The 19,222-nt window shown below is 36.3% G+C and overlaps 1 protein-coding gene across 1 annotated transcript; it reads right to left on the bottom strand.

Annotated features, from left to right (window-relative positions):
- Positions 1–7,395: 7,395 nt before the first annotated feature.
- On the bottom strand, positions 7,396–17,100 carry c1qtnf1 (C1q and TNF related 1). The gene is made up of 4 exons (XM_056271418.1): positions 16,932–17,100; positions 8,773–8,915; positions 8,573–8,676; positions 7,396–7,956 (listed from the first exon to the last, which is right to left on the bottom strand). Exons 1-4 carry the CDS (start codon positions 17,076–17,078, stop codon positions 7,406–7,408), a joined length of 945 nt encoding a protein of 314 aa, XP_056127393.1. The 5' UTR covers positions 17,079–17,100; the 3' UTR covers positions 7,396–7,405.
- Positions 17,101–19,222: the final 2,122 nt, after the last annotated feature.

Here is a 19,222-nt window from a genome sequence, read left to right as displayed (position 1 = left end):
CCCAGTATAAAAATTAATCTCATAAGAATTTGTTTTAAAATGCAGCAGTACATTAGGTACATTCTCAATTAAAAATTCATGTTACCAGCAGGCTTCAGAGGTGGATTATTTATTATATATTGGCATATGCTAATAAATTCGCCTCAACATTTTCAAAGTGTGCGTCAGATTAAATATTGATATTACTTGTGGCCCTCAGACAGAGAATATGCATCTAGTGGCATGGCCGTTTTTATAGGCTTTCAGACTAACCTGAGGACACACTGAGGGGAATTCGATCTGATTGAACCTGTCACTTATTGTATTTAGATGCACTGGTTACCTTAAATGCACATAGTTATGTACTGTGTTTGAAATTGCTTGCATTTTTCATATTAAAGAAATTTGAAATAATTGTGCGACATGCGAGAGGCGTTTACACAGCTGTCTACCGCTATTAATCCCATGCAATCTGCACATACCTTCACTGGAAGCTCATGTTTATGGTGTCTCCTGAGACTGGCAGAGTATGTGCATGTCTGAACCACATATGGTCTAGGATCAAATACCATCTCATCTGTCTTCATGAGGGTTTGATACTGACTGGGTTTGACAGCACTGAGACTTCACTGTTTTTGATAGTGAGCAGAGAATAAACTGAGAACAAAGGTATCGTGTGCTGTGTATGTTCATGTACATGGAGTAAGTGGGCTTCAGTGTATTTCACCGCCTGACCATGGATTGATATAAACCATTTAAAGGCTTTCTGGAACGCTCATGGGACAAAAGTGAGTATGAGAGATCTGAGATGAGAAATGTTGAAGAGAGATTTGAAAGTGAACAATCAGTAAAGACTTGTACAGACAAGACTGCCATCTTCTGGCCTTATAGTGGCATCACAGTATTGTAGACACATTTACGAGAAAGTAGGCCTACCTGGAATTTGAGGCATTTTAAAATAGAAAAATTGCTTATGTACCGACAGATCATGTTGCTCTATTTTCAGTGGTTTCTACCTTCATTTCTGTGTCTATTTTCTTCTGTACCAACCAGACAGAAAACTGTATTACTCACTGGAGTGAAATTCACTACAGACTCATTACCGTCAGTACATTGGTTTCAATTAATGCATGAGATAAGTTTAATCACTCCCTAAAGACAGACTTAACATAACAAGCTAGTTGGCTGCACCTTTTCCCATAATAACTGTTCACTTCATTAAAACTTTCTCAGGACAGTGAGTCTAAGCAGACCACGGTGGGCCGACAGACCTTCTACGGCAGCTCAAGTCCTCTCAGTTGCATTTTCTCAGAGCAAATTGGGAACTGATGGCACTCACAAGCCTCTGAAAACAGATGGTAGCACACCAGTGAAGGACTTCAAGGACTAGCTGTAGACAGGTGAGCCACTACAGCGAGCACAAATTGTCCTATCTCTTTTGAAAAGTGCTTAGCTTGTCTCCAAGAGAGGCTTGGGAAGGGTAATGACTGTTATATAGCTGGAGAGTGATGGAAAATGGGTACAGCCTGATCATTTTGCAACCTTTCGCGCTGAGCTTTTAGCTCTTTCTCTTCCTGTTATTTTACTCTGCTTTTCCCCCCTCTGTCTCTCCATGGCAGAGGTAAAGCCTTAGAGAGATGGAGAGTTTCATAGAACAAGTTTGGCAATGACATGCAGAGGCAAAAGAGGTCACTTACAGACAACACGGCCTGTCAAGCAGAGCACACGGAGGACGGGAATAACAGAAAAGCAGACCCCTGTGTCAAACAGAGAACTAGTGAGAGAAACGAGATGAAAGAAGTTGACAAATCTCAGATGACTGGTGGGAAATCAGCAAACACAACAATGCATGTGGCGTACAAATACACAGAATAGAGCACACAAAAAGTGAGCAAACAGTTCGCATTAGAGTGGGCCCAATGGATATTGACTGTGAAAGTTTGGATCAAATGCATTTAAATTGTTTCCGAAAGTTTTAGTTTATGCGTTTTGAGGTCTTTGGAATTGAAAAGAGAATAACTTTGGGGGTTACAGATGCCGCAAGGGCACATTAAATTGATAAAAAGTGACAAAACATTTATGTTACAAATATTTCTATTTTTAAATAAATGCTATTCTTTTTAAACAATTTATCACTGTTTCCACCCAGCCACATATTTAAAGTTGCTTCTGAATGTGCTTGAATGAATGAGATTTAAAAGCTACACTTTTTTAAAGCTTTAATATTGGTCTGTTCCTCACACACAGCTATCATATATGACTTCAGATATACTGTGAATATAATGCGTGAGCCATATGAACCATTTTATAGAGCTTGTATGCTTTTCTGTTCTTTTTGCATTCTCTTTCACTTTAATGGAAACGTGCAGCATTAATATGAATCTTTTGTGTTCCACGGAAAAAAAGTAAGTCATACAGGATTGGAATGAGTAAATGATAACCTTAAATTGTTATTTTAAGGGGAACTATCATTTTAACCCCAGGTTGTGCCAAGAGATTTTCCCTGTGATGTGTATTGTAAGTCATTTTGGTTAAAAGCATCTGCTAAATGTCTACTTTATCTCAGATCCTGGATCAGTGGACACCACATCTGCCTTTCAGTTTATCTATAGTATTTAACCTCCATTCCAACAGCCTAATTAATTAGGAGCCAACTCTTATTTACAATGATGACCTGACGAGGCACGGAGATAAGAAGCCACATGGCCAGAAATGCACAGTGGATTTAGACTCTCTGTCCGAGCCAGTGGTATATGGCTGCTGAATTTCATACTCGCTCCAGCCAAACCACACTTCTTGGGTATTTCTCTCTGATTTAGGATTTTGCTTGGCTCTGAGCTTTCCTCATATAGCCTGTGTTAATTACTTGGGGGTTTGTAATCCTTTTTTATGGCTTATTTTCCTTCTGTGGTCTTGGCTTGCTCATAGCTTTATAAATCATTTTGCATATCTTTATCAAGGCGGCAAAAGGCAGAATCAGAAAAGTAGACAAAAATCTTGTCATTTCTTTTTTTTTCTTCATTATGTAATATTTGCTCCTCGTTCCTGCAAGTGGTTCGATGGCAGAGCTCCAGGACTTACACTGAAAATCTAATTTGAGAGGCTAGTACAAGAGCCAAATAATCTGTTGTTGGATGAGCATGAGCTCTCCACTATCAATGCTCCACATCTCATGACCAAAAATGTATTTATTTATTCTCTTTTTTTTCTTCTGTTCCTATCTCTCTGAAGTTTTAATTTGACAATTTAGCGCTTTATATTGCTATTCAGTCATGATGTCAATTTTTCAGCCAACCTGGAAAGGCTAATTCACCATGGTTTCCTTTGGGAATTTCTAATGGATTTTTCGATTTATGAATAAGATAAGGTCTGTGCTTCACATTCCTTTCACATTTCGTTCGACAAGATAAATTGCACACAAACGTGATTTTGTAGTAGCCTACCATAATTGCTAAGAAGTTGCATAACATCTTAACTGTCCAATTAGTCGAGCAGTATATGCTATTTTGTGCAATTTTGGCCTTTTTCATAAATTGAAACAAATGAAAAAAACTCTCAAGGGATTCCATATGCCAATTCTCTTAAAGGCTTAATATTTAAGATTTTTGCATTAAAATATAGGCCTATATTAAAAAAAACACTAGCACAGTGTTATGTATTTCGTTCACTTTTTGTACTTACATCATCCTAAATCTTTCCAACAATGTTTAAATCCAGAGAAATACGCCGTTTTAACCAGTGTAATGTCCCTCCTCGTTGTTTATTTGTCAATTTCGACAAATAAAGTGACATGTACGATTAGTAATTTAGCATTAAACATTATGTTACTTGCGATTAAAATCATGTGATCAAATGTAACGGTTATAAAACTTCATTTCATTACCACATCCATGAACATGATTTGTGAATCCCGTCGGATTGATTTCCATCGGCAGTGAAGGTGAAGATGTCTACTCCCATCATTCCACGCTCCCTCACAGCTTCATCAAGCTACGCCTTTGTTATTGTTATGAATGTGCGACGTCTAGCGGCGAAAATTACACACTGTCCCTTTCAGAGTTATATCGGCAATGGGCTATATGCACGCATAACTTCCGCGTTTGACGCAAGGATGCTCGTGCGTTTCCGGTTGGGGAGATTTAAAGCGGAGGAAAACCGAGGAAAACGGTATTATGGCAGAGTCTTCAAAATGTACTGTCCTCTCGTCTTTGAAACGAAACTTTAATACGTTTAGATGTAATTTTATATATAGTTATGTTTATTTAATATAATAAACACAGAAGCATAAACAAAATGAGGAGTGTCTGTTTTGTCTGTTTTTGTGACTAACGTTTCTTTAGTATAGCAATAGAGTATAAAAACCAATATAAATTCTCGGTATAGCATTGGACTCTACGATCGGCGGAAGTAATCCAGCATCCTTAGACCTTCACCGGAAATACCGCTGTGCATAGAGCCCATTGGTAACACAACATTTAAATAACAGTAGCGCAGTTAGAGTTATTATTAACAAATAAAACAATTGTGTAAAATAAAATAATAGTTCGACAACAAAATCAGAAATTAGCAAAAGTCAGATCACATGTCACATTGACGTAGTTTCTCTTTCACACATTGACACTGAAACTGGGACTTGTGACACACTGAGTTAGTGTTAGCTTAACTGGCTTAAAAGAAAAGCACTCTCAGATGACACCTTAAAAGCGCTTTAAAAGTGAAAGCAAGTGGGCTGGTCAGTTGAGTGCACAGAAAGAGCGTGTGCCTGCTGAGTAAACACCCCTCCACCCCTCCTTCCCAGCAGCATCTGATGGCCCATCCAGATAAAGAGCCATCACAGGTGCAGTAGGCCTACACATCATCAGCATTTTACCCCAGTGCTTTTTAATGGGCAGGGCAAACTTTGAATCCATTGCCTGTCGATGCATTTTATAGCTGCAATCAGACTAGGACCTGACGGCTGTAGTTTTTGTAGACAAAATAGCCCTGCTAGATTGAAAATGATCTCTATTGGGTCCTTCTTGGGTGGCTGCTGACTCTTGATACAATATTTTTTTTCTCTAGCGTATTCAGATCATTATCTCGAATTAATTCTATTCATTTTGAATGACCACATAAATTCCCGTACGGACAGCAATCGAAAATATCCCGGAAACTTATTTACTCACAAAGTTGTATCAGAGAAGGGATCAAACTGTTACACTATAAACTGTAATTAATTACGTTAAGTGCCTCACCACCACCAGCAAGATAGACAGTAAAAGTAAAAGGTTTTTCAGGGGAGTGAGTGCTGGAAATTCAGTAGCTTCCTCATTTACTGAAACCGTGATTTATTCCAGGGGATAAAAAAGGGGATAAAACTGTGGAAAACAGAGAACACAGATCAAGTTTAATCACAAGACAGAGACAAAGTTGCAACACTGCAGGCCAAGACTTGCTGTTGCTGAATGTTTAGGATTAGATTGCCCAAAAATGAACATTTTGTCATCATTTACTCATCCCCAGTGTCATTCCAACCCCCATATTTTCTATCTTCTATTTCAAGCTTTTGTTATATATAAAAGGAAAGTGGAGGGTGATTTATACTGAAAATTCCAAAAAGGCCAAGAATGTATCATAAAAAAAATAGTATCATATGTCATTGTGTCATACTCTCTATTCTTTTAATCAGACATTTTAATATTAATTTAAACTTAAACTCTCTTAATGCCATAAAGTTTCAAAGGTCAACACAATTGGCTGTCGCAATTAAATATATTTAATTTGATATATTTTGGTCATTGTATGGTAATTATTACAAATTATGTACAAGCAATTTCACATATCAGAAATTAATATATTTTTAATTACTAATTCAATAATAATTATTATCATAATTATGGAAATGTTTTTAAATTTCTCTTTCAAGATTTTTCAATATTATAGGGATAGGTCACCCAAAAAAATACAATTCTGTCATTATTTACTCACCTTCATGACATTTTCCTGTGGAATAAAAAAGAAGATATTTTAAAGAATGTTGGTAACCAAAGCTTTGGTTATCATTGACTTCCAACTAAATGGACGAAACAAACCTGAGACATTTCGAAGAAAGAAGAAAGATAATCATACAGGTTTGGAGCAACATGAGAGTGATTAATTGATGACATTATTTTCATTTTTGAAGTATCTAGCCCTTAAAGTCCTTTATAACTACACCACTAGATGGCGACAAGTAGCTATGTTTGTCTAAGCAGAGATCTTAGAGTGATATTTCACACAAAAGTGATTTGTGTTATGTCCTATCTCCTCTCTTTTAAATCCTTGAAAGTGTTTTGCTCTAGCTGAAGAAGTACAGCAGGGTCTCCAAATCCGGCAAAATGTTACTAAACATGTTACCAAAGTTGGTTACCCCATCTATCTTTTATATTTGGTCTGACATGAACAACTACAGACATAAAGCATGGTCATCAAATTTGACATTGAGGTTACTAAAATCTTTATTGTCTTGTTGGATTAAGGAGCTGTTTCATTTAATGTCAATAAACACAACATTTACAAATTAACAATAATAATTAATGTACTTCCTGCTGAAGCTCGTAGAAACTTGCTGTTGACCACAGTAACCTGGTTCTTTCAAAAGCTTTTTAAAATAATGAGCTTTGGTTAAGATGTAATTGTTCAGTTCATATTATTGTTATTTTACATTACAGGACCAGATTTTTTAAAAAGTAAAACACATATAGGAATAATTTATCATATGAATATAATCAAATCCACAATATCGCTGCTTATACATGATATGATTATGAAGTCTAACAGGTGCATCCATTTATACAAATGTAACATTTATAATACAGTACATTCAGAGACACCATCAAGGTGTTTTGTCATTGATCATTGAGTTACTCTAGTTGTCTGCTGCATGGTGTCTAAGTATCCCACATTTTCTCATTCTATAATACTGTACATTATAAAAATATTTCATAAATTATTTGGTATTATTTCAATTTTTCTGAAACGATGTACTTCAGCATCTTTTCTGATTTAGTGATTTAAATGTTAAACTGAAATTGCATTGTGTTTCTTAAATGAATCCTAATTTACAATATTTGTAATAATATACTCATTATTATAATTTATTTTTGTAGACCCACTTTCTATTTTGTAGTCCCACTTAAATAATTACTTATATAGCCAGATATAATATAATAATTTGTAGTAATCTGTTAAAGGATTTCTGATGTATCTACACATTAAAAAGGCACTAATTTGAACTCTTGTGCAAAATGTCCAAATTTTCAAACACAACAGCATATTGTAACATTGTAGCAATAACCTTTAAATGGTAAGACACACAAGATTGTATCATAAAGTTAAATCATAGGTTTCTCCTCAGGTACCATGTAAGACAAAAAAGAAATTGCATCTCATCTCATTTTTGCTCTGCTCAACCTTCTGACTTAGCTTTGATAAGGTGACCACTAAACGTGATGTAGGTGTCAAAGTCATCACTGAACACAGCGTTCTCTCTCTCGCCCTTATAGAGCCGGACCCACACCTGATCGTCCCTCTCCAGCTCCAGCATGAGGCTCTGGCTCTGCATGATGGAGCGATCGCTGGGCTGCGCGTACAGGATGGCCATCTCCTGCTCGTTCTTCATCACGTGCAGGTACGTTTCCTTCTGGTTCCAGGTGTGCGCGTTTAGGCTGAAGAAATAGATGCCGGGGACGTAGCAGAAGAACTTGCCCGTGAACATGTTGAAGTGGCCGTACAGGTTGACGAACTCTGTGTCAAAGATCATGGCCTGGTAGTAATCGTTACTGTGCAGGGCCTTCTTGCGGCCCACGGAAAAGGCAGCGTAGTAGGACTTACAGGCTTCTCCAGGGGAACCGATGCTGCCCTTGGTTCCCTTCACGCCATGGGGCCCTCGGGGTCCGGTTTGCCCTGACTTGCCCGATTTCCCATAGGGCCCTCGCCCACCAGCGTCTCCCTTTTCCCCTGTAAGGGAAGGAATGTAGCAGTGAATCGTAGACGTGAAGTTCAGTTTGTTTTATAGTTTTAACAAGCATCATTAAAAAGGTCTTTTACATTCTTTATCTCTGATTTATCATGTCTCGCTTCCTGAAACTTTGTGTTTGGGTCAAGCTTTGGAGGGTGTTTTATTAAACCTCAAATAATAAAAAATTATGGTTTTCAAATGACATAATGGTCTTGTTTGTGTGGAGTGAAGACTGGAGCGTTGAATAGAAGATGGCGCCAATCTCACAGCCATTTTTCTTCTGTTGTTTGTGACAGTTTGGATCATAAAGTCACTTTCTGTGGTGATTTGTCCTTTTTGGTGCATGTTTTCCAGACCACAGAAGCATCCTGTGATGAACCAGGCCTGGCCTATATCGTTTACCAACAGTGAGATATTCAACTAAGATTGACGTTTATCCAAACAATTGTATACAAAGGCAGTCAACATTATGTAATTTGTTCTGTAAATGTAAGCCTTTTGTTCCTTTTTATCCTTAAAATGGAAGATATTCACCTTGTGATTTGTATATTTGTATACAGCAACAAAAAAATCCCCCAAAGCTGAACATTTAAAGTATATTTTGATGGTTTGTACCTTTCAGAATGGTGATGTTTATCTGTGGCACAATCTGGTAATGTGGACTGGCATACTGAGGGGGCTCCTCTGCAGGGTCACAGCATCGCCTGCACTCTGTTCCACTGGAATCACAAGAGAAAATAACGATGGATGGATGGATGGATGGATGGATGGATGGATGGATGGATGGATTGTTGAATTGATTGATCAGTAAGTACCTTCCATCTCTGTAGTATTCTGTGGATCTCTGACTATCTCTGGGCTCATATGGGTCTTGTTCTGCATCTCGGTTTTGGGTAATGTACGGCTCGGCCCATTTGGCAAACACCACCCCCAGCAGCACCAGGTTTGACATCAGCATCTGAGACAACAATTAACACATCATTTGGATAAAAGTTGAAAACTGGCAGACTCAAACTTCAATTATATTTAATAGTTTTTGTCATTTATTTTTGTATTTTAGTTCAGTCTACATGTATGATGTTCCATCGATGTTCCTGTTCAATTTGCATATTTTCTTTAGTAATATTAATAGTGGGTGTACTGTATATTTATAGTGTGTGTGTGTTTTGAAAACAAATTTTTTTGTTTTTAACATTGCTTTGTTTTCAACTTTCTATTCATTAATAAAAAAGTCAATCTAAAAAAATTGTAAAAAATTCTGAGTTAGATACAAGAGAAATCCTACTGTGAAAGTAATGCAATATGTATATGGTATATACTGTAATTTCACACTAAAAAAATTAACTGTAAAGAAACAAGCTCAGAGACATTTAGAATATGTTGATGTTGTTGATATACAGTGTCTTGATTTTGGTGCCCTGGATTTTTATATTTTGTTATTTATTTTTATTTTAAACAGTAGCTATGGATGATTAATTTGGTAATGCACCTGTTCCACATATTCATGTTACACATATTTTGCCCGGTTTTCTTGGTTTCCTCTGTTTTTGCCTTTGATCCTTTTATTGTTTGGGGTGATTACCCGGTGTTTATGAACTTTTGCCTGTTTTCGACTAGATTGTGGATTACCCTTTCAAAAAAACTGCAATTTATTACAATAATTAATATGAATACAAAATATGCTAATTGTTCTGGAAATTTTTCTCTGAGCATAATTATTAATCTCTGCACACTCATTAGGATTATATGGACAGTCTCACATGTTTAGGCCTTTTGCTGGATGGTAGGGTCATGATAGGAGACTGTTATAACATGACAGATCCCTGCTGTGTGTTATCATGTATCTGCAAAGGGTCAGCTATGCTATTCAACCTCTAGCATTTGACTGATGATAGCAACAACAAAATAGTTTTGGGTTAAAGCTATGTAGAAATCAGACCACCATTGTGGAATTTCATAAACAACAATCAGGTGATGAAAGCTAATGAAAGGCTCTTGCAACTGTTTGTAAAAAAAAATAAAAAATTTAAACCATGAAAACATAACCTGAAAAGTTATGAAACGAAAAATATCTCGGAATGTGTTGTCCAATTTTAAATTGGCAATCATACAGTACTTGATGTTCAGATGAAACTATAAATCTCATATTTTTTCCTTCTTAGGACAGCAAACTAAAAAATCAATCCGCCTTGTTTTCTGCCTTTCCAAACCATGAGGCAGAAAGGCATCTAATGATCAGTCATGAGCAGAAAATATTACACATAATGAAGCAAGACATGAGCCAAAAATTCACTTAAACTGAAGAGAAACTATTTTAAGGCCAGCCTCCATCCTTCTTTAGTCTGTTGGTATTGGAAGATTTTCCAGTAACAAGCTACTTTTTATAGCAAGTAGCAGTATAGTGTGAATGCTTTGCTGGTTTTTATATCACATTTGCACACATACAAATTACAATAATCGTCCACTTTCTCTCTTGTATGTAGTGCTGACAAGTGATTTAAAATCATTTTCAGATGGTTCATTTGGGTCTTTGCGGGGGCATTTATGTTTTCATTGCTAGACTGAAATATTTTGTTAAATGCTGCTATTTATAATTATGTTTGCGAGTCAGTTATACACTCGAATTTATATAAAGTAGGGTGTTTGTTAGTTTTAATAGTTATTTTTGATGTATCTGTTCAGGTTTATGGCTAAGTTTAGTCACTCTTATCTCTTTGTCAATTTAATCCTTCTCTGATCAATTATATCATCTCATTATTTATTTCGTTATATTGTCACAGTAAATAGCTTGTATATGACAATCAGATGTGATCAACTCCTTAAACAAATACATTATCAGGCCTTTATATGCATGCATTTCTGTCTGCATCATTATCTGTTATTCCCTTTATTCCCAGCTGTCCCACTAGCAAAAGTGTTTGTAAGGTTTTTTTTTTGTTTTTTTTTTTTGCTTAAGAACATACTGAAAACTCCCACAAAGTTGATTAAAAGCCCACATATTTTGTGAGGTAAAATGCTATTCAAAACACTTAACACAACCCATAAAAGCACTGGTCAAGGCCAGCATGAGCTCCAAAAGCTTAATGTGGTGAGAATCAAAACACATCTACTTATGACAGATTACAAATACTGCATCAACATTCTTCTATAAAAAAGTTTGTACATAAGGAATGTAACAAACAACTATACACAATTAAAGTTAGATTCACAATTAAAATCTTAATGAATAGAATAATTACATTTTTCTTATGTACAAAACAAAATATTATGTACCTCCTAAACCATGTACATGCTTTACAAGAAAGAGTTAGAAATGTTGAAAAAATGTTCATGAATGTTTTTGCACCATGAAGATTTTAAGGTGAAATGAATATAGTCAACTCTCATTAGTGTATTAGTTGAGTATTAGTAGACTGTTAGGGGTAGGGGTAGTAGAATAAGGGGTTAGGGTTCGTAGAATAAGATATGTACTTGCAAAGTTACTTCTAGAATGTCTGTTGGGGGAACCATCACAATACAGAGTTAGCAGACATTAAGCAGACAGTCTACTAATACTCTAATGAGAGTTAGTTGACTTGTAGTTGCAACGTTACTCAACAGAATGGCAAAAGAGAACCATCGAAATAAAGTGTTACCTTGAGGTCCAAAAGTAGAAAATCTCATTTAAAATGGGAGATAAACCATGATGGTCCTTTTTTTTCTGGTGTGTGACACTGACTTAATTTCCCAGTGTGGAACAATGATAACGAGATCAACAATACACAAAAAATTTTAATAATCTTTTGTAGAGATTGTAATGCAAAAGTGTTCAATCTATGTAGAATGCATGGATAATAGTATCAGTGTAAACATGTTTCATTCTTATCTTTTCTTTTTTTTTGTGTTTTTGAGCCGAGTACTACATATGTTGATATGTTCGCTCACATTCCACCCATACAGCATCTTGACTTGCACAATCCAAACATGCCATAAAGTATTTAAAACTATAGACTGCATAATACTGAGATGAATACGGTTTTCTGGAGCCCGCCACACCACAGTAACCCTTCTCTAATCATGAGGTTGAAGAATGACGTGATATGTCCCACTGTTTAATAAACTCACTGAGATGAAGCCTCTGTTCTACGTGTATGTGTGTGTTTTAGAGTGATGTTTAATGTAAGAAAAGGTCATATCACTCAATTTAGTCTGAAGTTCAAAGCAGTTTTAGGGCAGTGCTTTGAGGTTGTGCACGTCTAATCCTCCATAAGCTTATGATGTGTTCACCTGGTATGTCATCTGACCATCTTTTTTGTACATGTGTCTGTGTCTATAAGACTGTGGCGTTTCAAAATAGGCAGAGGCTTGTATAAAGGAAATTAGATGCTGTGTAAATAGTGGTATATACTGTTTGCATCCCAGTGTAATGTTATATGCTGTATTTTCACAAAATAACCCCTTAAGGGTAATACAAGACCAAGACCAAAAGCTTCAGCTTGATCACATTTTCGGGTTATTGTGTTCCCCTTACGTAAAATATTTTAAATACCGGTATACATATAAGGCCACTTCTTTGACCTCAAAAGCACATTTTTTCATAGATGTTTCTGGTGCCATCTGACTTTTGGGCTTCAAATAACTGTGGAAAAAATGAACATATTCAGTCCGTTCAAAAGGCCTGCTTTATATTATTTCCCTTTCCTTGGTTATCCCCTTTTTCATGCTCAGCCATGTTTACAGTCCCACATCTGATATCCTGGCATGAGAATCCCTCTCCTTCCTGCGGATGTTGGGGTCTTGAGGTCATGTTTACATGTTCAGCACATCACTGAGTCCTCCTTTAGTTCAGGCCCAGTCTTCTTCTTGGCTCAATCAACATCTACCCTGACCTTTTTAAAAGTATTACATAAGTAAAGATTGTTTTTTTCACCCTTCTTCTCCAGAGAACACCACGCTCCACGCATCATTTTCAATCCCTGAACCCTCTGTAGGTTTGAAACCTTGAGTGGAGAGCCAAGAGTCAAATGCATAAACATTCGACTGCTTTCTTTAGTCATATATCATAACCGGTTTTGGCCATTGAAGCTTCAGATTACTGCATTACAGATTAATTCACAATTGACCTTATAAATGCACACTGCTGGTTATATTTTGGAGAATTCATTGGTGCATTTAAAAAAAAGAAAAATATTTAAAACAACAACAAAATGTTTGACTCCTCAAACTGTAATCAAATTGTCGTAACTTGCATTTTACTGTTTACTGGGGGGTGGGGGATACGTGTTTTGGATACGTGTCCCAAACACTCTGGGTGTCTTCCGGTGGTTGGACAAGCAGTTACACTAGACCTTGAGCACACTAAACTGTAAGATCATGCCGTGACGTATCAATCTTCTACTGGTCACAAATATTCGTGTGATGCGAATTCGCAGGTCAGAGTTCACCAGACTTGAATTTTGAAATGCAAAACATTTCGCATGAGCTTGCGTTTCCGGTCTGACGCATTCACATGCAGAAATTTCACACGTCACCTTTTTGAAACTATTTTTCAGACCCATAGGTCCATATCAAAAAGATGAGAGGAAATAATGTAGGATTTTCCATGTTCCCACATTCCTAAACTGTAAACAGCTACTGAAAGGTGTCATAACAAATTCCCATTGTGTTATCACAACAGATCATAATAACTATTTACTAATCTGCATTGTGCTTTTTGCACCCCTACACAATTCTGCAGGCATGCAGTGGCGTGTCGGAACTACGAGGTGTGGCTTTGGGGGATTTTCTCAGTGGAAAACAAGCGTGTGGTCTTCTTACAGTCGGTCAATTCTTACTGGTGTTTGGTTCTGGATCATATTTAAGGTGAGGCCCACCAGGTGCACTGTAACATAAACAGTTCTTCACTGGGGTAAATTTGGTCTCTTTGACTACAGAAATGAGGTACTGGCTCCATTCTTTGGGTTTGGGCGTGTGACCAAAAGCTCCCCAGTGGCCAACTTTCAACCACATACTGAATACTCATACTAAATGCTTCTGTCACTAGTCATTTAAAACCCCCATATGCCAAGTTCAATGTATTGTAACATGTACCCTTTCCTACTGTACATGCTTGGACCAACATGTTTTTCTCACATTCAAAATCTTCCCAATTCTTTGCAGCTGTTTTGTAATACAGTTTCTTCAGAGGAAGTTGAATGAACTTCAGGGAATGAAAGTGAACATGACATGGTCTATCAACAGAGTAAATAAACATCCATCTTATTAAAACAACAATTTTCTTTGCTTTCAGAACTTACAATAAGTTCCTTGAGTTCATTTGGATGCTAGTGTTATCAGAAAAGGCAAGCTCTTGAAACACAGCTGGGCTCAAGTAATTTGAGTGTAAAAATACTTTCTTTGAGAGAATAACATACTCATATATTAGTCTTGTGGAAAGACTCCCGCGGCCTCCTCAGTCCCATTGAGTTATTTTTTTAACATGTCTATTTTAAATATTTTTTTTAGTTTAGACATTTACTTATTCAAATTAAAACTATAAAATAACTAAATTTTTATAATATGAAAACTGGGTGCCACTCAACATGATGTGATAATGTATACCACTTTTTAGAAGTTGTGTTGTTGCACAATGCATAGATTTAAGGACCATTTTAGTCAAATAGAATGATTATACAATGTATACTAAGTATTCAGTAAGTGGCTGGCAAGTTAGTATTCCTTTCCAAACACAGTCAATTTGTTAACCTAAATGCCCATGACTGAACAATCAAAAGGTGGAATCTTATCTTTGTACGTCCCCTTCCCATATAAAACAAAGGGAAGAGACTTGTTGGTACAGGTACATGATGTTATTCAATTCCTTGTTTGCAAACCGATAGGATTTTTGAAGTTCACCCCCAGCAATTGTCTTTTTTTTTTAAGGAGGATGAGGGGAAAATTCATTCGTTCATCACACTAGATATGAATGAGTGCACATTGTACATACTATATACTGCAGAAATGATAAGAGTACGTTGTTAGTATATTATTTTTGGAAATACTAAATACTTTAAACTAGAAATAGACACCGCTGGATTTGGTGCTGGCCCTGATATCAAAGCTAACAGTGCGGTCACTTTGAAGTCTGTGTGGCAAAACACTAAGGTCAGTTTCACCTTTGACCTATATAAGCCACTTTGCCTTAACTTAGATATCCTCCATGGTTCACTGAACTGAAGAAAAACACTCATCTTCAGCTTATATTTTGCAACCCATTTTACTTCCACAATGTATGGAAGCTTGTTTCTGATACAAAATAAAAGAAGAGAATCTGGAATTTTTTTCTCAGATTTGCGAGTTTATATCTCGCAATTCAGACTATATAACTCACAGTTACGAATTTACTATATCTTACAACTCTATAAAAATTACAGAATTTGGAGTTTATATCTCGCAATTCTGAGTTTTTTTTCTATATAAACTCACAATTGCAAGTTATAAATTTAGAATTGCAAGATATAAACTTGAAATTGGGAGAGAGAAGTTAGAATTGCAAATTTATATCTTGCAATTTTGACTTTATAACTCACAATTGCGATATCTTGATCTGAGAAAAGGCAGAATTGCGAGTTTATATCTCGCAATTCTGACATTATTTCTCAGAATAGTGAGGCTATAAACTTGCAATTGTGAGTTATAAAATCTGAATTGCGAGATATTAACTCATAATTCAGAATTGTGAGAAATAAACTCACAATTGTGTGTGTGTGTGTGTGTGTGTGTGTGTGTGTGTGTGTGTGTGTGTGTGTGTGTGTGTGTGTGTGTGTGTGTGTGTGTGTGTGTGTGTGTGTGTGTGTGTGTGTGTGTGTGTGTGTGTGTGTGTGTGTTTGTGGGGTGTGTGTGTGTGTGTGTGTGTGTGTGTGTGTGTGTGTGTGTGTGTGTGTGGCGGGGGGTGGGGGTGTTTAGGTCGCAATTGCCTTTTTTATTTTTTATTCACTGGCAGAAACAAGCTTCCATAATAGTGTGATGTATTTCAAAGTGAAAGAAAAAAAAAACAGAAGGACTTTTTATCTACTGGGGATTGACTGGGGTAACATCCACTGGTGAGTCATTCCCTGCTCACTGCCATTCAATCTGTAAAATTATGCAAGAAAACTCTGCTGCACAACTTCTACTAGTTTGGGTTAAAAGCAATTTGGTGTAGCACTGATCTTCATAGTGTCATATTTCCACTGTCTCTCCCGTTGCAAGAGATGAGGCAATGAACTTGGCTTTGTGATGGCATGCCTCAAGAATTCATGTCCTAGATTCGGTTCCTGCACCCTGTGGCAGTGCTACTCGTTCCATGGATAATCAGAATACATTTTATGATTTATTTTGTCTCCATGAAATTTACAATGATCCTACATTGCCCGTGATTTAGTAGATCTTCCTTGGGGATAGGGTGGGATCCATCACTAGCCGAATGAATTAGTTTTCATTATTTTAATATTAAAACCACATTAAACCCAGGGTGTTGTTACATTCAAAAACATTTAACCCAGCTGTGTCCTTTCGCCTTGCACCTGCTGTTAAAATGCATGTGTACATTTCTAAGCTTGATGGATCTAACAGTCATCTTGACATTGTCTCAAAATAAAACACAATTATAGTGGAGAACACCTATGTTTTTATATCACTATGTATACATTCAATGTGAGCAACCAACAACACTCATAAAGTGTAATAACTACCTGTCATTCATGATCTGATAATGTACTCATTCACTTACATGGTGCATTGATAAGTCAGACAGTAAAAAGTGAAAAACACAACTAAATCTGGGCATATTGTTTTGCATCAGAATTCAGTTTCCCTGACATCTGGAAAAGGTTTTATACACTGTTGCACTTGCCATTATGTGTAACCATGTGATATATTTGTTCAAAGAGAACAGCCCCAATTTACAACAATAAAAAAAGACATGCAGTAGTATTGTAAACTTCTAACTTAAACCATCCTAATGAACATGCCCTACCTTTATCTTGGCAGGTCCAAACCTGAGGGTCCACGGGATGCACTGAGGATGCTTGCGTTGACTGGGCTGCACTGCTCTGTCTCTCTGAGTCTTATCGCCTGACAGTGTTTTTAAGACATCTCCCTCCTGCACTCCCAAACTCAGCATGCCATGAGGAGCCAGGGAAAAAAGTTCAGGAAAGGAGGAGAACAGAGGGAGGAGCATGGATGCATCCAAGAGGGTGGGGTGAAATGAAAACAACAAAAAGGACAAATTGAAAAGAAAAGAAACCTTGCAAATAAAGAGAGAGAGAGAGAGAGAGAGAGAGAGAGAGAGAGAGAGAGAGAGAGAGGAGCAGTGCCATATAAAAGTAATGAATTGTATCCCACCTTGTTCCCAGACTTTTCAGACAAATGTTAAGTAGCTGATGGTTTCAAAGAATCTTTTAAAGAACAAGATTAGTATTTTAAGAACAAAAACATTTCAGTTAAGATTGTAGGGCTAGAAGCATTGTAATATATTGACAACAAACTTTTTTTTGCACAAACATTGATATAGGCACATTTGTCTACTAACTATTTGTCGATTTTTGCATAAGCCTAAAAAACCTTTTTAACCTTTTTAATTTTTCAGTTCATGTCCATGTTATTGAGCAACTTTCAGTCAAGGACAAAAGGATGCTGTTCAAACATGGTTAGTCATCAGATTCAGGCCCTTCATGTTTATAATCTCCGCAAAGTGCTTTTCCTCCCAGTCACTTGATTCATCATGACATGAGACGTGTAGTTACTGTTACTGAGAAAGGTCCTGATGTTTAAGCGTATAGACATGCTAAATGGTACAATAGTAAACATGTCTGCCAAAATAGCTGTATTCCATAAATCAGTGTAACCAAAGGAGAGTCTGTAAGCACGTAATAAGCTTTTATGTAAGATTGTGAGCTTAAAGGTCATTCGTTGGAGGAATTTTCTTAGCACTGTGGATCAAGACATTGCCCAATGTATTTTCATATTATACAGAGGAATATCACAGACAGGCTTGTGAAAAAATGTTCTCATCAGAGCACATCACAAAAATGGCACAAACTTGACCCGTGTTGCAAACAGGTTTCTTTTCCTGCTCATGTTAGTGCCTGCTTCTATTCATATCAATCACCACTAGATGTCCTCGTTAGCAAATAAATCTAACTCCAAACAAACATTTCTGTCCACAACCATTCAAAAATATTCTTCTGTAGAGTTACTACTTTGAAGGCAAGTATCGGTTTGTTTAGTTTATAATTTTAAATCAAGAATTATTACCATAATCCCGTTTTATAGTATAATAAAGAAGTAGTAGGTCGAAGCTTTTGCCTGGTATATATCTGGAAAACTAAAAGCCAAATGAAAAATGTAACCAAAAATATATATATATATATGGCATTGTTTATTGTGTTACACTAAATATTATTTATAGGCATATAATTCAAACATATTTATAATAAAACACACACACACAAATATATATATATATATATATACACACACATATATATATATGACCTAAATAATTTTTAGGTCAGACAGACATTAAGGACAGATCACATATTTGCAAACAACACATTTATTCTAAAATTAAGTAAATAGATAAGCATTTTTTTATTTGAAAGGCTATGGTTAAAATCACGCTTTTGGCTCTTTCAAAAGCTCAATTACAGGCTTTTTTTCTGAACGGTTCTAAAGTTACTCCAAAGCTTGCATTGAAAAACACGTGCAAGACTATTACGCAACCTGCTGGAAAACATTACAGCCATGTGACCGGTTCCTGATTGGATACTGTGTGACCAATCAAAAGAGCATCCACCAATCATCGAGTAGGTGGGCGTGTCCAAGCCCCAAACACTTCAGAGAGTACAAGATGTTGCGCTGTACAAGATGTTGCGCTGTTCCACTACTGTCCCACTGCCTTGTTTATTACAAAGCATTTGCCTCACAGTGTTTCAGTAAGCTGGACACCCATAAGAGCAAACCAGATGGAGTACGTATTACATAGATGACGCGTTATCTTAAGATCTTAAGCCTAGTGTTTTTCCAAAGCATTCACTATATGAACTAGTTTTGAACCAAATATCCACTTTATATGTATTATATTATATTTCTATTTATTATTACTTAATTTATTATAAAACCTTCAAATACTTTTGTTACTAGTATTTTTATTTATTTATTTCATTAGGCTATTATTATTTTTTTTAAACTAATAGTAAGTAATCGAATAGTGACTAGTATCTTTTTGGAATTAGTCTAGTATTTGTTTATTTGCTACTGGTATCC

The sequence above is a fragment of the Rhinichthys klamathensis genome, unplaced genomic scaffold (genome assembly GCF_029890125.1).
Source record: "Rhinichthys klamathensis goyatoka isolate OS25496 unplaced genomic scaffold, OSU_Roscu_1.1 h1tg000319l_1, whole genome shotgun sequence".
NCBI lineage: Eukaryota > Metazoa > Chordata > Actinopteri > Cypriniformes > Leuciscidae > Rhinichthys > Rhinichthys klamathensis.
The sequence above is the reverse complement of the archived record's forward strand: the minus strand, read 5'-3'. Positions and strand labels throughout refer to the sequence as shown.

What these genes read in the sequence shown, in the direction of transcription:
- c1qtnf1 (XM_056271418.1), bottom strand. Translation starts at nt 17,078, where the DNA reads ATGCTGAGTTTGGGAGTGCAGGAGGGAGATGTCTTAAAAACACTGTCA. An exon ending in GAATACTACAGAGATGGAAG is followed by an intron (nt 8,677 to 8,772) that starts GTACTTACTGAT and finishes TTGTGATTCCAG; the next exon opens with TGGAACAGAGTGCAGGCGAT. An exon ending in AAACATCACCATTCTGAAAG is followed by an intron (nt 7,957 to 8,572) that starts GTACAAACCATC and finishes CTTCCCTTACAG; the next exon opens with GGGAAAAGGGAGACGCTGGT.